Here is an 18,669-nt window from a genome sequence, read left to right on the forward strand (position 1 = left end):
AGCCACCAGCCACAGTCCAGGCTGCCAAGAATAGACGCATACCTTATGCACTGTGCAAGTACCGAGTCGCAATGCCTGTATTGGTGGCGCTGTCAAAATTTTGCACGCGCAGTCCCTGAACCGCATGATTCAGCTACAAGTACGTAGTTAAATCAGTAAGACAGCGTCTCTGGGGAAATAGAGTACACCGCCCCGGTCATTACTACGTAATATGCAACGGCTGTGTCGACCCCGGCGGACATGGTCATGGTCGACAACCGCACGGGTATCGCCGAAGGGTCCGCACTCTAGTAGCACAGTCTCGCACGGTCATGGCAGCTATTCCCCTGGAAAAGTCCCCTGGAGTCTGTCTCATTTCGCGTCGTCACCCCAGTCATCAGCGGAAGCTTGATAAGGCTGTGACCTCGTCCGCATCACCTAGGCTGCGCCCCAGCGCAATTGAACGACGAGCTCACACAACAAATCTATTTGTACTCGGGACTTTTCGAGCTTGAATCATCCAATGTGTATTTTCGACATTGTCCCCGCGAGCTAGTAGCTAATGCAGGCGATATGCAGACCTCGGTGCGCCAATAGCTGACCAAGGGCGACAAGGTCCATGTCGGCCCTCATTGTCTTCAACTCAGCCACTCCTCTGTGCTGGCGCTTCGCACGGCGCCGTGGCAGTGGCATATGCTGTCCCTCCACATCCTCCGGGGCACCTCTTGTCTGCGCATGGCATCTCAACCGTGACCGTGGGCACTGCCTCTGGACAGCCGCAGCCCTGAGTGATGGTTGAGTACGCCAGGCACAAGGGAGCGACGCAGGTGGAACAGGCTGAGATGGAGGTGACAGTCGGGCATGGAACATTGTTCGCAGTGGCACTGAAAGATGAGTTGATGGGACTGACACGTATCAGGCGGAGGTCGATTAGGCTTACCAGGCAAGGGCCCCCAAAAGTACGGACATGTCGAGTAGCCTCATGTTGGTCGTTGACAGTCGATGTCGATTCGCAATGTTCTTCCAAGTGCTGTAGCTCGGGAGAGCACAGACACTAAAGAGGCTTGCAGAGTGGCAGAGGTATATATGCCATGTCCGGCTTGAGACATGTCCCGCCCTCTGAGCATCATCCCTTGTTGCCATACTGGCACATGCCATTCCAACAAGTCCATGGTGCACATTCCCCGGCACACACTTTCAGCTGCTTGCTTGCTTCCTGCTTAAAGCAATAAAGTCTTAGTCTTTTGTGAGTATGCTTCTGGGAAAGCGCATTACCTCGTCCTTGAAAAGCTACATACCATCATGTCTGGCTTTCACAATGAATGCAGGCTGTCGCGTGGCTACTGAGAAGACTTTAAAGCCCAATGTGTATTGAAGCTGCCCTACTCACCCGGCAGCGCCGTCGACAACCTGCTTCACAACTTGATCCAAGTCCTCGTCCTCCAAGTCGAGCAACTCCATGGCAAAAGCGTCTTTCTTGGTCCAGTCCGCATCGATCGCCCCCAATGCAAACACGACATCTTCCACAGCATGTCGATCACCGGCATCCACCTTCTTTTGCTGTTCTTCCAAGAATGTTTGACTATCTGCCCGGCTCACCTTCCACTTGGCGCCTGTGGCTTTCTCCAGCGAGACTAGAACCTGGTTTTGCGACGGGTTGAAGGATTGGACGTAGAGCGTCTTGTTCTTCGTCTCTTCCAGCTTATTGAGGACCGCCACTGTGGCCTCGCCCACGCGTCTCAGCGTCGAGGCCGAGGCTGGAATGTCTCCTCCGTCGAGAATAAGCGACTCCTGCTTCTTGATGTCAAAGTGCAAGAAGCCAGCTCGGAGGCCCCAGTCGAAGAAGTGGCCACAGACAAGGGCTGTCCACGAGAAGGTCTTGAATTCCCGCGCGAGCTCTTCACATCGCTCACGGACCTTGACCTTGTCCCTGTAGAGCTGCAGTCTCTTCAGCGCCTCAGGGCTGGCTGCGTCGCACGACCCAAAGTCCGCAGGCATGAATCGCTCCACGCCAGCGCTCGCGGCAGCGTAGGCCAGTCGCAGATGGAGCTGCAGCTGGTTCGGCAGTGGGAATGCAGCGACGACAACCTTGAAGGGTTTCAACGCTTCGGTTACCTCTGGAATCGGGAAATCCTTGTCGACGGGCAGCAAAGACAGGTTCTCGTGCTCCAGGGGGGCCGGGTTGGTAGAGTTGGAGCGATGCAGCACCGTGACTGGGAAACCGGCGTCCAGGAGAGCGGGCAGAAGGACGGACCCTAGGTTGCCATTCGCGCCGACAAGGCAGATCCGGGGGCGATCAGCTGCCATTGTTCAATTTCGGAGGGAAAATGAAATTCTGACAGGTTGAAGAACGTGATGGAAGCGAGGTTGTTGATGCTTACAAGTAGATTGTAGACTAAGAGTGAGGGGTCTTGATATGGGAGCACTGAGAAGGCGGGGCGGTATCGGCCGACAACGTGAGTGAGAGTCGAGACCCCCTGACAAGTCACTGATGGCTGTGTACATGTAGAGGCTAGAGCCCGCGTGATTAGGTTCTTTCTCCAATCCCAAGACAAGTGTGGCTTGGCAGGAGTATACAGCAGTTGTAGTTGTGGAAATAGAATATAAATGACGCCCAAGTTATTCATCCTAAGCTCAGATCCTCGTCCATCGCTGTGACGTGACTCCCCACACCAACCCCAGATCGAGGGTGGATCCAAGTTTGCTTTCCACAATGTCCCCTGAACCAAACAGCATCTCAAACTACCAGCACGAGCTTGTCATATCCATGCTGGTGACAGATATGCGCGTTCCGGCGGCGGAATAAGTCCGTTCTCTGGATCCAATGTCATCCTGGCCGCCGGCACGTCCTCCTCACGGCGGTAGCCCTGAGGATAAGGCAAAAGCACGACATCATGCAACTATGACGCTTGTCAGAAATCGATTCACATAAATGGAATTTTGAGGAGCAGTATTTACCTGACGATGATACTCTCGTTCAGCCTCACTGTCGTCGACCAACCTTGGCTCCGCGCCCTCCCTTTTAGCTACTCGAGCCCGCCTCCATAGCAGTCTGCTGAAGCGGGATGGCACTCGCGAATGGGTGGCCGTTCGAAGTTTCATATATCGACGTGCACACAATCCTATTGCGCTGAAGAGAATCACCAACAAGATAAAACCGCCGCCGAAGAACCAGGGCGCATAGTACATGCATGTAGGTACATGGGCGCGTATATCCAGAGACGGCACCGCGCCTGATGCGCTTTGATCCCGTGGTGATAGCATGGCTTTGCGGATAGTGTGCAGGCTGTCGTGGGTTGTCGAGATCGCAAAGCAGCACAGTGAGACAGAGGCCTTGTGTGTGCAAAGGCCCGACGTCGAATCGTTTCTCTTAAATTGTGTCCAGCGAAACTCGAATAAAACGAGTCGGAATGTAATGCTGCTTCTATAGGATGGGTAATCGACCGAGCATGAAGGGTGTTGGACGACTGGCTTTGGAGACACAATTGTGCGCATCGTTATATAAAGCCACCTGTTCTAGATCTGTAAGCAGCTGGAACAGGGTGAAGTCACGAGGTTTCAAGCTTTCGCTTAGCTGGCTTAAATTTGCCGTTTGAGTTGAGCGTCGTTGAAGCTTCGTGCTGTCATCTTGATGCGTGAGAAGCCCCTTCTCCATCCATACTACAAAGAACAGTTCTGCTCTGGCATCATAGCTTGAAACTGTGACCTTAGCAGATATTTAATAACTGGAGCCCCATACAGCAGAATACACTACGCGAACTTCGACATGCATAGTCCTGAGCTTCGCACCTGGTAGAGTCAAATTGCTTGGTGGAAGAGCAGTATCCTCGTCAAGACATTGCATAGACGCAAAGCAACTCATGCTAGTGTCCAATAGTGAGTGTCTAGAGTAGGCTGAACACACTCAAATTACAATTCGCTCCTCGGACACCTTATCGAGGCCGTGAAGATTGAACGCTAAGGCAGTGTACGGACTAAACTTCCGCGCTGTCTGAGCTGAAGGTGTGACTATCAGCACGAATTGGGCCCGGGCCCTGACAACAAGTGTTCGATGGCGTACAGACGGGCCGTAGTTCTTAGCTAAGTAGAAGGGCGAAGACATCGGACAACATCACCTCTCCTAAACCACACGCAGGTGCGCGCTTGTAAAGACTGTGGGTTTGAACTGGGTGTACCGTGGCCATCAAGAAATGCACTCGCCCACCCACGGTCCACCTCTATTTGCATCAGGGCGCCAATGTCTGGTTGCCGTTCCATCAGGGGGGAGAATCTCTCGCCCGGCGCAAGGGTCTTGAGTGTACAGGCAATGCCCTTGCACCCGATATACCGTTGTGTATTCCCCCACCATTCCACCGTGGCGCCAACTCACTGCACACTGAACAATATGACGATGCCACTGATGGCAATGGCAGCGCTGAAACTGGCCGAAAGGACAAAATTATACTTGCTCCAGAACGCAAGAAAGCGGCTCTTGATGTAGATCCAGCTAAGCCATGCCACCGGCACCGCGGGCCAGGCGTAGCTGAAAGAGTAGGGCACCCAGAAGACGCCGCCGTACCACGATGCCACGGGATGAACCTGACAGACCCAGCGACTGCGGGGCATCAACTTCATGAGATCCCAGAAGATTAGGGGCGTGAGGGCGCCCAGTGGGGGTCCCAGAAGAAGCGGTGCGTATTGGCCCTTACGGGAGAACATCTTGACAGGGCCAATGGTGCCCCATAGGACGGAAGATGTGAAGTATGAGTTCAGGGCCGGACAGGTGAAGCGCATGGGGGCTTCGGCAGCGCACACTCTAGGAATGTCGATTTGGAACGAGGGGACGCCGAGGAGGAAAATGTTGATATCAGCGTGGCGATCATCTGGCCAGAAAAGGTCACACGTGGAGGAAGCTACATTTTTTGCTTAGTTAACGTCGACGGGATGTGAAGTTAGAGGGGACACATACCTTCAAGTAGTGGGCTACCTTCAAGTCATTTACAAAACCCATTGTCCAGGTGCACACCACATGGCTTTCACAGTCAGCCCTATTTCACAGGATAGTCACAGGGACGTTGAGCATACCCGTACGTCTTGAAGTAGTTCATTGCGAGAGCGTTGCCTGGGATGGTCATACCCTTTAGGGGATAAACCAGCAACTGTCCGTGGACAACTCGCAACCGCTGGACAGAGACTTACGCCAATAAACTCGGCTGAAACGTTGAGAAGCACCTCGATACCGGTTATGCTCTTGACGATGCCTACGGGGACCACAAAGACCAGCGCCAGCAGAACACTATGTGGCACAACACCCCAGGTCGTGTACGTTGACCAAGCGCCCACGCCTGCAAAGCCGAGGGCTGTGGCGACCACGAGCGTGCCCATGTACCACCATACCGGCACTTCGCGGTACTTTTGCATGAGCAGCGAGTGGGCATCCATGTACTCCCCATCGTCGGACGCGCCGCCCGACTTGCTACGCCGGAAAATCGCTCAGGCGCTTCTGAACCCCATCATAATCTCACAGCAGTGGAAGAGGGCGACGTGCACCACGGTGCAGGTGTAGATCCCGAAGAATGCCCCGTACACAGTGGCCGTGGCGGCGCTGATGTACGGCGCCGAGTAGTCAATGTACTTTTGTCTGTCAAACAGTCCTTGGTGCAATCGACACCGGGGCATTAAGTAGGTACTGATAATGGGAAGCTGCTGCTTGCGAGTCTCCTATATCGCAAGGAATGTAGCAAACAGCTGCGTCATCGCATTCCAGTCGACTTTGTCGAGTGCGTACTCTGTACGTAGCAGGAACGGCAGCCTCATCGGACGTGCTGAAGCGAGCGCTCCGGCGTGATCTGATGCGGCCATTTTCGACGATCTGTCGGGCACGTTGAGGCCTGAACCAACATGAAGAGATGATATCCCAGTTATGGCGGAAACAAACGGACAGCCCGCCACCGAGCGACGGGTGATCATGGTCGCAAATCGCTGCCGAGTCCATCAAGGCGGCCTCAATTCGCATATTGTGAAACGAGATAAGCCAGGCCCAGCCTTTGACATCCGCTTTGAAGGCCTTGTACTAGGTACTCCGTGCCACGTTTTGAGCTTTTGTCAATATGGACACCCAGCTCGTCTCGAATCTGGCCGTGGTCATGGCTGATACGAATGCAGCACACTGTTGACGTTCTGAATATTCTGCATTGTTGCTTGTTGTTGCTCAGCCGATTCGCTTCTCTGTCCTTCGGACCCAAACTTCCTTATCGTGTAGCTCATCAGATCCTGGTTCCGAGGCCTTGACATCCCTCAGCTCGACCTTCCAGATCGGCAGCTTATAGCCTCCGCGATCTGCGTTTCCCGTGAATAGGTCGAACGACCAGCTATGTTTGGGGCACGTAATGCCTGCGCTGAGGACGACGCCAAAGTCCTCAATGTCAAAGGGGATACCCCGCGATAACGGGAACGATGAATGCGGGCATTTCTTTGGGTATAATCTCAGATACCAGTCTTCATCACAGTACGATACGGTAACTTACGTGGTCTATGGCATGCATCTTGCCCCTATGCTTGAAAATCAACACCTGGTCCTGTAGTGCCTGCCCTTCTTCATCCATGAGTCCAAGCCCGTCCGTTGTGATCAACACCTCGCTTCGTTTGGACAGATCGTCCTTTGGCACATTGAATACTTTGCAGCCCGGTCTGGCCGTGGCGCTGCACTCACGTGGGTGGACGAGATCCTCATCATCTTCGCCGACTTCGGGGAACGAGGAGAGGCGTCCGACCGGAAACCACGTGTCAGCGGGTGCTGCGCTGCGGAAAAGATGAAAGGGATTCATGTCATAAGTATTCCATCGACTGGCTGCTCAACTGTAGCTGGACTTGAGGAATTTGAAGTGAGTGTGGCGTGCGTGAAAGTGATCAAAATCTCAACATTTCGTGTTGACGGTGATTAGCGTGTTTTTCTTCCCCACAGTCTGCCTGGCCTTGACTCTTGATTCCTTGACAGCACAGTTTAGATCGACAGCCCTTTGCACGGCAAATCTCGTGAGCTTCAACATTCTTCAGGTCAAAGAAGTCTCGTGGCAAACAAACAGAGAAAGGATGGACAGAACGAAACATGGCCAGCGTCAATCACATCAAATTCATGGGCAAGGCAGTTGGCGCACTTGCCCCTGTAATTACTGAAAAGCACCAAGCACGTTTAAATTTTCGGATTACATGAAAGAACACTTCCTTTTCTTCTCTCTGTGGTCTAGATGTACCGCATTTCAGGGTCCATTCTGTTCATCAACTCCATGCTCTTCTCGTACATGGTGAAGACGATACCACCACTGAGAACCAATCGGGCGAGGCGAGGGAGCGCGCCACTCCAGAATGTGGTGATGCCTTCATTCTTGAAGATCATTGTGCCACAGCGGAGGGTGTTGCCGTATACTGCTTTGGCTTCGGGGCTCTGCATCCTGGTCTTGATGGTGTCCAGAGGCTGGGTGACAGCAACCGTAATCAAGCCGGCCAGACCACCGATGGTGAACGTCGATATGGTGCCGAGCTTCTCGCCTGGTGCGGTCCATGACTCGGCGAGCTGTCGAAGGGATGTGTAGCTGCCGAAGCGGACCGCACTGTTTGCGCTCTGGCGAAGGGTCGTGGGAACGAAACCCTGGAAGAACCCTGCGAGACCTCGCTCCTTTGCAATAATCGGCACAGCATGTAGGAAGCCGCGCATGCGTGGCTGGGCTCGTTTGCGGTCGTCGATCAAGGTCGTCTTGATACTCTCGGTAGGGGTGACTGCGAGGAGTGATTCTGTGACGCCGGCACCGAAACCGGCGAGGACTGTGCGAGGGCCGGTGAGCTTGCCATTCTCATCAGCCAGCATGCTCTTATACTGGTCGAAAGCGACAAAGCCTGTCTTTCGTTAGATCGAGAAGTTGGGGTATGGAAAGAGAGGGCATGTTCGTACGGATGCCAGCTTTGGCCGAGTTGCCGATGATCAGGGTTGTGCAACCCGCATACCACTGCGAGCCAAACGGCGGCCAGGGAAGCTTCTTGCCAGCCTCCAAGCGTCGGTTCAATTGCGAGCGTGTTTTGGCGACTGCGACACGGTCAGTGGAAATTCAAAACGGCGCTCGATAGGATCGACGTGCACTCGGCTGGGTAGGTGATTGCGATCTCCAGCGCACCGGCGGTAGATCCGGCGATGACGGAGCGCAGAGCGCTGGGCGCCTTCTTTTTGGATGGATCGGCCGGATCCTGCGGTAGCGAGGGCGCCATCTTGAGTCTTCTGGAGATGGTTTTGGAGGTCCAAGCCGGCGATGGTGGGCGGTGGGATTGACGAATAATAACTTGACAACTCCGGTCTCGCGCCAGCGTTGGCTTTGGGCTTCTGCCGTGACCTCATCGCAACCTCGGTAATAAATGCTTCAACCGCCAACTTGAATCCAAGTTCTCCCATTCCCACAACAAATACATTTAATGCGTCGGCCACTGCACATCGGGCCTTTTCAAATAGAGGAGAATACGTTCGTTGCGCTAAAAACTTGAAGCTGTTGTGTACCCGCACTCCGCAGCCCGACTCCCAATCCGCGTTCACTCCAGGCGACCACTACCAAGTTCAAAATCAGCAACAGAACGGTCTATTTCCCCAAGAAAGCTATCAAGTTCGATAACAGAGCTTATCGTTGAAAAGTTTGAACCTTCTCAACTCGATCCATACAGCCATTGGCACTTGGCATAAAACAAGGGGCCGTGCGTCACAAAACTGACCTGTCGTTAAATAAGCTCCGTTCAACGCTCTATCTAGTGGACAATATGGAGGGAAGGTCATGCCAGTAACTGCTGGATAGTCTGAAAAATCTGTTGCCAATATGCAGAAGCATAAAGTGGAAGACGCTGATCGTTCACGTTCTACTCCGTATGTATTCAGCAATTGCTAATGCGGCTTGCAATTGAACTCTGCTACCTTGGGATTAGCACCCCCACGAGGGTGAGACACAGGGTAGGTCATGCACATGGACAAGAGACGGACGTCAGCACCTCCTCCCCTCCATCTTTACTCTTTAACTCCGCATTTCAACTTTTCAAGACACTGAACCCCGATTAGATCTCCACCGCAGCACGAAAACGAGTAAACGAACTGGTTCCCCATGGGGCCAGGACGCCACCCCTGCCAATAGCCGCGCACTCCCGCCCCATCCTCTAGAGAACGACAGGCTGAGAAGATGCATTCGACTTCGCGCATCGATTGTGCGGGGTTCTCCCCAAAAGCAAGATCCAGACCGAGGCTCGAGCCTCGGCGGTTGAGTGATGCATACAGTCAGGGGGGTGCTCGCTACGTGTGAGTGCGGACACCAGCTGCTCGCTTGACCTCATCACCTGCTCGCCTTGAACTCACCGACTCTGATCATCTTGACGGGTTGACAACCATTCGCGACCAGTATCTCGCCCACAATGATTTACAACCAAGGGAACGAGGTCCCAGTCCCCAACGTTGACCTCTTGACGCTGCTCTTCGGTATGTCTGATTCACAATTGCTGCCCCTAAGCACCGCCGTCGGCTAACTGAACAGAATCGGACCAGAGTGCTGCCCAAGAGGACACGCCTATACACGCCGAAGCTGCTCGCCCCGACTATTTCTTCACCAAGGCAGCCTCTCGCACTCTCGCCAAGCAGATCGCCCACTTCTTGCGCAAGGAGTACGGCATAGGCGCCCATGGGGCTGGCAAGGATGTCGTCGTGACCGTGTCGACTGGGCAGTCTGCGCTTGCGACCGTGTTCTATGGTGTTGTTGCAGCCGAGGGCGTATACTCAGCTGCCTCTGGCGCGGGAACACCGTCTGACCTGGCCAGGCAGATTCGTCAAGGCGATTCAAAGCTCCTCGTCTGCAGCAAGGACCTCGTCAAGCTGGCCGAAAAGGCCGCTGAGGATGCAGGTCTCTCCAAGCGCAATGTGCTCGTGCTAGAGAGCTACCCCGAGGTCAAGCTCGGTAGCCTCGACGGTAGCACGAAATGCGACTTTCAGAATGAGCTGGATTGGCGACGGATCACCGATCAGAAGGAGCTGGAGAAGACCACCATCTGCATGCTCTACTCGTCAGGCACCACTGGTCTTCCCAAGGGCGTGCTCGTCACCCACATGAACGTGGTTGCGTCCACCGTTATACCCACCAGTCTCTCGCGGCCATACTACGCCTCCACCGGCACGGGCTACGAGAAGAGAACTCTGGGCCATCTGCCGACCGCGCATGTCGCCGGCGTCATGGGCTACTTTGTCCACCCCGTCTACGAGGCCGGTACGGTGTTCTGGATGCCGGGGTTCAACTTTGAGGACTTTGTCAAGTACGCGGATCAGCTCCGCATCACCATGTTTTTCACCGTGCCACCCATCCTCATGGCCATTGCGAAGCACCCGGCCGTCAAGGACCAGTTCCGCTTCATGAGGGGCGTCATGAGCGGCGCGGCGCCCCTCACCGGTGACTTGCAGGACGCTGCCAGCAAGAAGATGAGCCTCGAGGAGCCCATCACACAGACGTGGGGCATGAGTGAGACCACGGGCTCCGCGACCTACATCCCCCCCGGGCGTACGGTGCGAATGGGCAGCCTGGGCCCTCTGCTGCCGAATGTCCTCATGCGACTCGTGGACGATGATGGCAACGACGTGAAGAGGGGCGAGGCGGGCGAGGCGTTGATCAAGGGGCCCATTGTCTCCCCCAGGTACCACAACAACGACAAGGCTAACAAGGAGTCTTATACAAGCGATGGGTGGTTGCGAACGGGAGACATTCTTCGCGAGGACGACGGCGAGTTCTGGGTCATGGACAGGAAGAAGGTGAGCGCGCAACGAGGGCACCCTCGGTGATGGGGCCATGGCTGACACGATAGAAACAGGAACTCATCAAGTACAAGGGTCTGCAGGTAGCGCCTGCCGAGCTCGAGGGCCTCCTCGCTTCGCATCCTGCTGTTCTCGACGCGGCCGTCATCGGCGTCCAGCAGGACGACACTGAGGTCCCGCGCGCCTACGTCGTCCTGGCGCCTTCCGCCGTCGGCAAAGTCAAGGAGGTCGACCTGGCCCAGTTTGTGGAGGGCAAGGTGGCGCACTACAAGAAGTTGCGGGGAGGCGTCAAGTTTGTGGAATCTGTCCCACGGAGTCCCTCAGGCAAGATCTTGCGCAAGGATGTGAGAGAGATGAGGAAGCGGGAGGAGGGCTCCAAGCTGTAGAGTATATGCGGAGCTCCGATGGGGTTCAAGGTCCTGCCTGGCGGGCGGTAACTGCATGACCTTGATCGCCCCACCCTTTGGGGAACACATCCTTACCCCCAGCCAGCCGGGCCCCTGGTCTCGCAATGCTCGATTGTGTTAGCGCTTACTCGTACATACTGCTCAAGAACGAGCACCTTCTTCGAATACGTTGAATTGAGTCTCAACCTGCACCTCTCAAAGTTCGACGCCTGCATTCTCAACGTGAACCTCATACGCGACGAAAGCCAGCCCTGACCTGGGACTGGACACTCTATTCCTCATCAAAGAACATCAACTTGGCCCATCCATCCGCCAACCACTCATCTCCTCGCAATGGAGGGTACAGCTAAACTCGCGACGATACCCGCAAGCGAGACCAGTGGTCCGCCACAGGTGATATCCGTCGGACTATGGCGTATGGGCACAGCGTCCATGGCCGCCGCCTATGACACCATTGGCCTTCGTCCGCACCATTCACTCGACATGTTCGACACGCCAGAGCAATGGGCGCTCTTTGAGAAGGCGGCCGATGCCACATGGCCTCAGGAAACCGGCAGCAGCGACGAGGCAGCTCTGTTCACACGCGCGCAGTGGGACGACATCTACGGCCAGTACGGGGCGGTCACGGAGATTGGCGCTGCTTTCGCAAAGCAGCTCGTCGAGGCCTACCCAGAGGCCAAAGTCGTCGTGGTGCGGCGCGACTTTGACAAGTGGTGGCCAAGCTTCCGCGACGGCGTCGCGGCGCCCGTCTTTTCGCTCCAGGGAACATTCCTCCTGTACTGCGTGCTGCCTGTCATTGGCAACCGTGGGTTGGCGGCGATGCGCAAAGTCCTAGGTGGTTTCTTTGGCGCGAGCAGTCTGGCTGGCATTGAGAAGAGTGCCAAGGAAACCTATGATGCGTATTTTGAGAGCATGAAGACGTTGGTGCCGCCCGAGAGGCTGCTGGAGTACCGTCTGGGGCAGGGATGGGAGCCGCTGTGCTCGTTCTTGGGCAAGGACATTCCCGACGTCGAGTTTCCGTTCATCAATGAGGCCGATGCCCTGAAAGAAAGGCAGCAGCGGGAAGTCCAAGAAGTGAACGCGAAGGCTTTGGCCAAGATACGGTCGTGGGTGCCGTGGTGAGTGGTGACGTGTCGTAGAATCTTGGGATTGCGTGTCAGTGAATTTAGATCTTTCTGGCGGGACCAGACAGCAGCGAATTTGGGCCTCACCTACCCGAAAACGTCTCATTCCAATTATGAATGTGCGAAAACACCATAAATGATCCCAGACGGTAATGTGGGTGTGTCCCAATCTTTTCCCCTGAGATAAATTGGACACTCACGTGACGGTTGGCGACACGAGTCTCACCTCATCCGATGGGACATTTGTCAATTGAACAACATTCCGAGTTCACCCATCGCTCGTCTTTTGTATACCCATTACATTTCAACTCATCGTGTTGGCACCATCCCCACAATGCCCTCGCCCATTGTCACCGCGACCTGCCAGGCCGCCGGGCTTTCGACTGTCTCGAACCTGCTCGCCCAGATCATCGAGGCCCGCCAAGAGAGTCGCCCGTTCGTCTTTGATTTCACACAGCTCCTTCGCTTCGTGGCACTGACGCTCATCACCGCGCCACCCAATTTCGTCTGGCAGCAGCTGCTCGAGAAGACGTTTCCGGCGTATCTGCCCGCGACACCCGCGCAGCAGCGCAAGGATGACATTGAGATGAAAGCTGGCGTCGGCGAGGGCATCCTTGACGGCGACCCGGGCGCGCAGCGAGGCCAGGAAAGGTCGGAACGGTTCAGCCTGCGAAACACCCTCACAAAGTGGTTTGTGGACTGCATGACCATGGGTGCCATCATGAACACCATTGCTTTCTTGGTCATCATGGGTATTATGAAGGGGCAGGGCGGCGCGCAGATCATGTCGAACATTAAAACGGTTCGTATACGCTGTCTGTGCGTGTTTGCAGCGGAAGCTAATAATGACCCTCCAGGAAACCATTCCCATCATCGTAGCTGGGTACAAGATCTGGCCAATTGCGTCGATCATCAGCTTCTCTTTCATTCCCGTCCACAGACGCATCGTTTTCTTGAGTTTTGTTGGCTTGTTGTGGGGAATCTACATGAGCCTGGTGGCCTCCAAAGTTTGAGTATTGCCTCATTGCAGAATCCTTGACCGTGTGGTGGTGTGTTGCTGGCGACAGGACTGAAGTGCGCAGAATCCAAATAAATGTACAAATAGAGCCAATCCGACCGGAAACCCATCAGGCTATAGTAATCTCGAAATATGTACAACGCCACTTACATCGCAGTCGAAACAAAAAACCCATCCACCCTCGGATACAACCCACAAACCACGTACAACGCACTCTAAAGCCTAACGCCGCTGGTAGGTACGCAACTTGCCGTACGGATCATTGTATGGCTCTGATTCGGAGGTAATCACCCAGTAGGTGCCCTTTGAGTTGTTCCCAATGTCCACTCCCGTGGGACCGTGGACATCTTCCATCTCCTCCCGGGTCTTGCTCTTCGGTTTCCCTTCCTTGAGTCGTTTCTTCTCAAATAAAACGTACGCTGCGTAAAAGGCAATGGTAGTGTTTCTACCCATGACACCCTTCCCGCCGAGGAATGTGCGCAGGTTCTGTGCCGACACCTATTTCCCACAGTCCGCCGGCAAAGCGGAGGTGAGAGCTCGTGCAATGGCGGCTTGCGAGATGCCCTTGCATTGCAGGCCACGGATCCTCTTTCTCGCTTCTTTGGGCATGTCGAACACGGGCTCGGACATGTCCTTCTCCCCGGGCAAGATGACGGCGCTCACATCCAGCAGCTCTTGCTCCTTCGCCTTGGGGGACTTGGCGTCCGTCCCTGTCTTTGCCTTCTTTGCAGACTTGGGCAGCGTTATGGACAAACCCTGCAGTTCACGCTTGCGGAAGAACCGGGCCGCGGCACAATCCGCGTCGCAGCCCTCTCCATTCCATATGCTGGTGCGGTTCACAAAGTTGCTGTAACTGCTGGCTGACGCCAATGGCCAGCTGGAACTCGCCCACTTCCATGGCACCTGCTTCGAGCCAGTTCCTGATCTTCAGCCGGGCCTGTTGGCAAGAGCACCCCTTGGGTTCAAGATACTGGAGACGGTCGTCATCCTCATCGACGTCCAGCGCATTGTCAAGGAAGAGCAGGGCCTTGACATCGGTCTCGTTGTTGGCGTCAAACTTGCGCTTCTCGGGGTTGGCCATGGACTTGGCGGTAGAGGTGACCTTGCTCTCCTTGTTCTCCTGGTCCATCCGGGCAGCTATGGCTGGCAGTTCCTGGGGATTATGGGTGAAGATGGATCCGGGTGGGAGCGCGGCTCCAGAATTGGGATATCGCAAAGGCTCAAGGCCTTGTCGGGCACCGTGACCATGATGAGTCAAGAGGGGGTAACGTAAGATTCGGTATTGATGGATGACTTTGGAGACAAAGTCAAGAAACAGTTCCTTTAGAATTAGGTAGTGATTCATCCTCCGGGTTTCCATATTTAGTGCGAGTTCTAACTTCACAGCATCCTCCATGCTCTCTATGACGGCAAGACTCCCTGGCTTCCATCAGGCACCGGAGCCGAAAGACTGTACAAACTGCCGGACGATATTACAGCCAATGCTACACCACTAGGGCTGGACCCCGTCTTTAGATTCCGACACAAACGATTTACTGCTTGTGATCTCTCGAGCCGTGTCCCCGGTCCTCTGCTAACTTCTGCCTTTCACGTTCCACGCAGGCATCCATGAACTTTATAGGAAGCTCGTGGAGTCGCTTGTCCTTTGGCTTCAAAACCTCGGATGCTTTCTTCAAGTATGCGCCACGAAACGTGGACCATAGTTCGCGGTCTAAATCCTGCTCAGCCAGAGGCAGCGGGTAATACGGGTCATTCTCAAAGAATGCAAAGACCAAGTGATCAACCAGCATCTCGGGATTCTCCCAGCCGGCTTTCTCCTCCCAGCAATTACATAAGTTGAAGTCCAGTACCCACAGACGAATAGTGCGTTGATAGGAATCGAAATTAACTTGGTCGATAGTCTCGCATGTCTCCAAATCAGTAGAATCCTCTGGCCCTTGCGGCATCGTGAAAGGCGGCTTCTCTTTTAGGGTGAGTGGCTCGCTGCCAAGAACGAACTCAATGTCGAAGCCGTCGACGTTTGATTCCCAGTGAATGACTGCTAGAGCTTCAGCGATCGCTTCAGCGTACTTACTGACTGGAGCGCCGACCGTGATCATTTGGTTAAGATGCATGTTGAAGTTTCGCAGCGTAAAATTAGCCGAAGGCTTACTGCCCGATCGTCGTCCAAGGTAAACGCGGGCCAAACAGTCTCGATTCGAATCATTCCGCGCAACAGCCTCGCGCTGATCCACCGGGCAGAACTGCTCGATTAGGGCGGAACGAGCGACCTTGGGTAGGGCGAGAATTCGTTCCGAGAGGAGAGCGCGGCATGGTAAGGGGAAGTCTGCAGCGCACAAGCTATTAGAGACCGGCGGCCAGCAAAGCATCCCACCACAGATAATGAAGGGAACCTCATTGTCGCGTCGATATTGAACATACCCGTGTGATCCGAAGGCGGAAACAAGTAACCGTAGATGTCCCACCAGGTGGCCCCTTTCGGAATCCAGGCGTAGAGATGCGGCACACAGACACCTAGACCTAGGTTCTGTTCAAATGCTGTTTGAACTCGGTCATGAGCAATACAATCTGCCCACAGACCGTCCGAGTATCCAGGCTTGCAGATTTTCACAGCATAGCACCGACCAGGACGTTCGAAAATGAGGCCACATTGTCCAAAGCCAATCTTCCGAAAACCGATAGTTGAATCGTGAAGAGCATCCTGGTGGTCTTTGGCAAAAGAAGAAACTGTCGCAATGGTGCTTGTGGTTGATCGCACAGACAGAAGACGTCTGAGGGTCAGGCCGAGGGGATTGTCATCATCCGCAAAACCTTGGGATCTGAGCACAGCATCCCGTTCAACATCAAGAAGCCTGGAGAGAGTATTGGTTCGCTCAATATCGGCAATGAGGCCCTCGGAGGTTGCACTATCTTCTGTGCTCCTTTGGATGTAACGTCGATTGGCCATGTTTCGTGTTTGCAAATGATGGCTTGGGAAGGTATTGTGTGGAGGAAAAAGAGTGTTGAGCCGGACAGCTGGTTCCCGTAGACTTATAAACTAAAGTGAAACACAACAACCTTGATATCTAAACCTTGTGTTATCTAATTTTGAACTTACGATGGCTTTCCTTTTACTATACGGCGCCGCGCGAATACTAAGGTACGCTTAGATGGAACAAAAGTACGTAGGTAACCATGAAATGGCATCCCGAGAGGGCGATATGTAAGAAGCCTATTTAACATGAATGCAGCATATCGCCAAATACATGTATTACGGCCACTCGTAGGAAACTATTGGCGCAAAGGCTCAAATTCTTTCGCGTGTCACGGTGCGCATGAAGATGTGACATCGACAGGGCCTCTTCTTCGAGCTCTATACCAGTGAAGGATTGATCCGTGTTTCTTCCATCTTTGTCTAAGCCAAAATGGATTTGCCAGCTCGTAGAGAGACTGATATTTGTCTACAGTTATGGGCATGTATGTTCCTTGTTGACTGTTCTGGGGCTCGCGGGCTTGATGACCCAGGGTCTGCTTAAAATAGACAGCCCAGGAGGCTTGTCAGGGGAGACGCCGAGACTAGGACCACAGATTCGGAGGAGTGAGGACTAGAGATTGACATCGGACCTCCCGTAGTAGATCCTAGATAAGCCAAGGAATGTAATGTGATATGTCTATGATCATGCGTTTGAGAAAGAAGTCATTGCTGGGCACAATACAATGAATAGGGTACGTAAGGGGGTGAAGAAGAGTTTGACTTAAAGATTCATGAACATGGACGATTTCATCAAAGTACAAAACAAACGCTGAGGGAGCGTTGGTGGAAGGTGCCGTAATTTGTAAATAATAGGGAACAGCTAAGCAGCACCGTCTCACGCCACTTTCATTGCGCGCGCGCGACTCCATGTCGCGCGTCCCGACTTCCGATTCCCATACCACCTTGCCTCACCTTGATCGAAAATGCCAATGTTTTCCTCCCAAAAGAACTCAAAAAAGTCTGATGAACGTGGCGACATCTCGGATGGGTAAATTTCATTCTAAACCCTGGCTGCTACGCAGAGACCATCGTGCCTCGTGGTGACACACGCCTCCCCGCTGGAATGCATCCGCGCGTTGACTACCATTCCTGTCCACCACCCAGCCTCACCTCCGATTCGTATTGACCACTCACGTCAGTACTTCAGACGGCAATGTCTCATGATCCTCAAATTCCCAGCCTTATGGCCACACTGTGGGTGCTATCCAGCCCTTGATATGCCATTCCTCGCCATGGCCGATGACCTGCCATCACGCTGTATTCCATGCCATGGCTGAGCAGCGCACATGGAGTACTCAGGATGTAGCGACATCGAAAAGGGAGGCTGGAGGGATGTATATAACCCTTGATAGATTCTATCCCTCATCGTTCGAATCATCAGCAACAATCAACCCAGCAAGAATACCCTCGACCCAAAGTCAACCCTTTAACGCTCGACAAAGTACGCAGCACCGACAAATATCGCCAACATGTCCCTCATCAGCATCTTCATCGGCCTCTGTCTGGCTACAGGCACTTCGGCGGAGAGCCCCACAACCAAGGTCTCGCCTACACCATCCTCTACTACAGTTGCTGCGGCGCCAACCGGTTTTGGCGGCTTCGCGCCGTGCCCTCCCGGCGTTCTTTGCCCCATCCTGCCCCGCGACCAAGTCCGTCGTCAAGCCGTCGTCACGGTCGTCGATGAAGATTGCGTCGAGGACCACATGTCGTCCGCACTGCCTATCGTCCCCGAATCCACACAGACAGTTACCGTCTGCCCGCCTGAAGGCTGCGGTCAAGAAACGACAGTCGCGCCCGCGGAGGCCAGCCCCCAGCCTGCGCAACAGCGCGTTGGTTTGTGCCCTCCGGAAGAGTGCCCCGAGTGCTCTCCCGACGTCTGCCAGCCCTGCACTGCGTCTGGCGATTGCCCTTCCTGTGATGGCGGAGCGGAAGCCGGCTGCCTCCCCATCTGCCCAGACTACTGCCCTCCAGCCCCGGAGGCTCCTCAGACGACCGCATTCTCTACTCCCCTGCCAGTGGTGCCGACACCTACATTTATGCCCACCTTCACGACCAGTGCATTTATCCCCGAACCCGTGGAGACTGAGACCGAGCCTGCCAGCGACGTTGGCTTCGAGCAGGGCGTTGCCAGTGCCATTCCCTCTGCTGCTGCCGACAGGCGAGCACACCCCGCCCCTGGGGTCTACATGGGCATGGCGGCTGTCTTTGTCGCCATCAACTGTATGTAAATGGTGAGAAAGTGAACGGACGGGGGGGACGATGCATTATGATGTGAGCAACGGTTTTGAAATTGGCGTTTGGTGGTGTTGGGCATTGGTATAATATGGCTGGGT

General features: G+C 54.4%; 8 protein-coding genes across 8 annotated transcripts; 4 read left to right on the forward strand and 4 right to left on the reverse strand.

Moving 5' to 3' along the window:
• Positions 1–1,365: 1,365 nt before the first annotated feature.
• Positions 1,366–2,286, reverse strand: J7T54_003912 (uncharacterized protein; the record flags this gene model as incomplete). Its single annotated transcript, XM_051506102.1, has 1 exon — positions 1,366–2,286. The coding sequence occupies one exon, from the start codon at positions 2,284–2,286 to the stop codon at positions 1,366–1,368; it is 921 nt and encodes a 306-aa protein (XP_051362503.1).
• Positions 2,287–4,344: 2,058 nt separating this feature from the next.
• On the reverse strand, positions 4,345–8,217 carry J7T54_003913 (putative mitochondrial carrier-like protein; the record flags this gene model as incomplete). The annotated part of the gene is made up of 10 exons (XM_051506103.1): positions 4,345–4,871; positions 4,928–4,941; positions 5,044–5,096; positions 5,158–5,430; positions 5,747–5,830; positions 6,200–6,430; positions 6,486–6,759; positions 7,212–7,851; positions 7,907–8,038; positions 8,127–8,217. 10 exons carry the CDS (start codon positions 8,215–8,217, stop codon positions 4,345–4,347), a joined length of 2,319 nt encoding a protein of 772 aa, XP_051362504.1.
• Positions 8,218–9,393: 1,176 nt separating this feature from the next.
• On the forward strand, positions 9,394–11,160 carry J7T54_003914 (putative acyl-coenzyme A synthetase-like protein; the record flags this gene model as incomplete). The annotated part of the gene is made up of 3 exons (XM_051506104.1): positions 9,394–9,457; positions 9,513–10,771; positions 10,831–11,160. The coding sequence occupies 3 exons, from the start codon at positions 9,394–9,396 to the stop codon at positions 11,158–11,160; spliced, it is 1,653 nt and encodes a 550-aa protein (XP_051362505.1).
• Positions 11,161–11,514: 354 nt separating this feature from the next.
• Positions 11,515–12,303, forward strand: J7T54_003915 (uncharacterized protein; the record flags this gene model as incomplete). Its single annotated transcript, XM_051506105.1, has 1 exon — positions 11,515–12,303. The coding sequence occupies one exon, from the start codon at positions 11,515–11,517 to the stop codon at positions 12,301–12,303; it is 789 nt and encodes a 262-aa protein (XP_051362506.1).
• A 336-nt stretch (positions 12,304–12,639) lies between these two features.
• J7T54_003916 (integral membrane protein Mpv17 PMP22 family) lies at positions 12,640–13,318 on the forward strand (the record flags this gene model as incomplete). Its single annotated transcript, XM_051506106.1, has 2 exons — positions 12,640–13,107; positions 13,163–13,318. 2 exons carry the CDS (start codon positions 12,640–12,642, stop codon positions 13,316–13,318), a joined length of 624 nt encoding a protein of 207 aa, XP_051362507.1.
• Positions 13,319–13,545: 227 nt separating this feature from the next.
• Positions 13,546–14,452, reverse strand: J7T54_003917 (uncharacterized protein; the record flags this gene model as incomplete). Its single annotated transcript, XM_051506107.1, has 3 exons — positions 13,546–13,742; positions 13,833–14,133; positions 14,189–14,452. The coding sequence occupies 3 exons, from the start codon at positions 14,450–14,452 to the stop codon at positions 13,546–13,548; spliced, it is 762 nt and encodes a 253-aa protein (XP_051362508.1).
• A 403-nt stretch (positions 14,453–14,855) lies between these two features.
• J7T54_003918 (uncharacterized protein) lies at positions 14,856–15,422 on the reverse strand (the record flags this gene model as incomplete). Its single annotated transcript, XM_051506108.1, has 1 exon — positions 14,856–15,422. One exon carries the CDS (start codon positions 15,420–15,422, stop codon positions 14,856–14,858), a length of 567 nt encoding a protein of 188 aa, XP_051362509.1.
• Positions 15,423–17,805: 2,383 nt separating this feature from the next.
• J7T54_003919 (uncharacterized protein) lies at positions 17,806–18,564 on the forward strand (the record flags this gene model as incomplete). The annotated part of the gene is made up of 1 exon (XM_051506109.1): positions 17,806–18,564. The coding sequence occupies one exon, from the start codon at positions 17,806–17,808 to the stop codon at positions 18,562–18,564; it is 759 nt and encodes a 252-aa protein (XP_051362510.1).
• Positions 18,565–18,669: the final 105 nt, after the last annotated feature.

Source organism: Emericellopsis cladophorae (assembly GCF_022114955.1).
Source record: "Emericellopsis cladophorae strain MUM 19.33 chromosome Unknown NODE_19_length_326966_cov_119_582185, whole genome shotgun sequence".
Classification (NCBI taxonomy): domain Eukaryota; kingdom Fungi; phylum Ascomycota; class Sordariomycetes; order Hypocreales; family Bionectriaceae; genus Emericellopsis; species Emericellopsis cladophorae.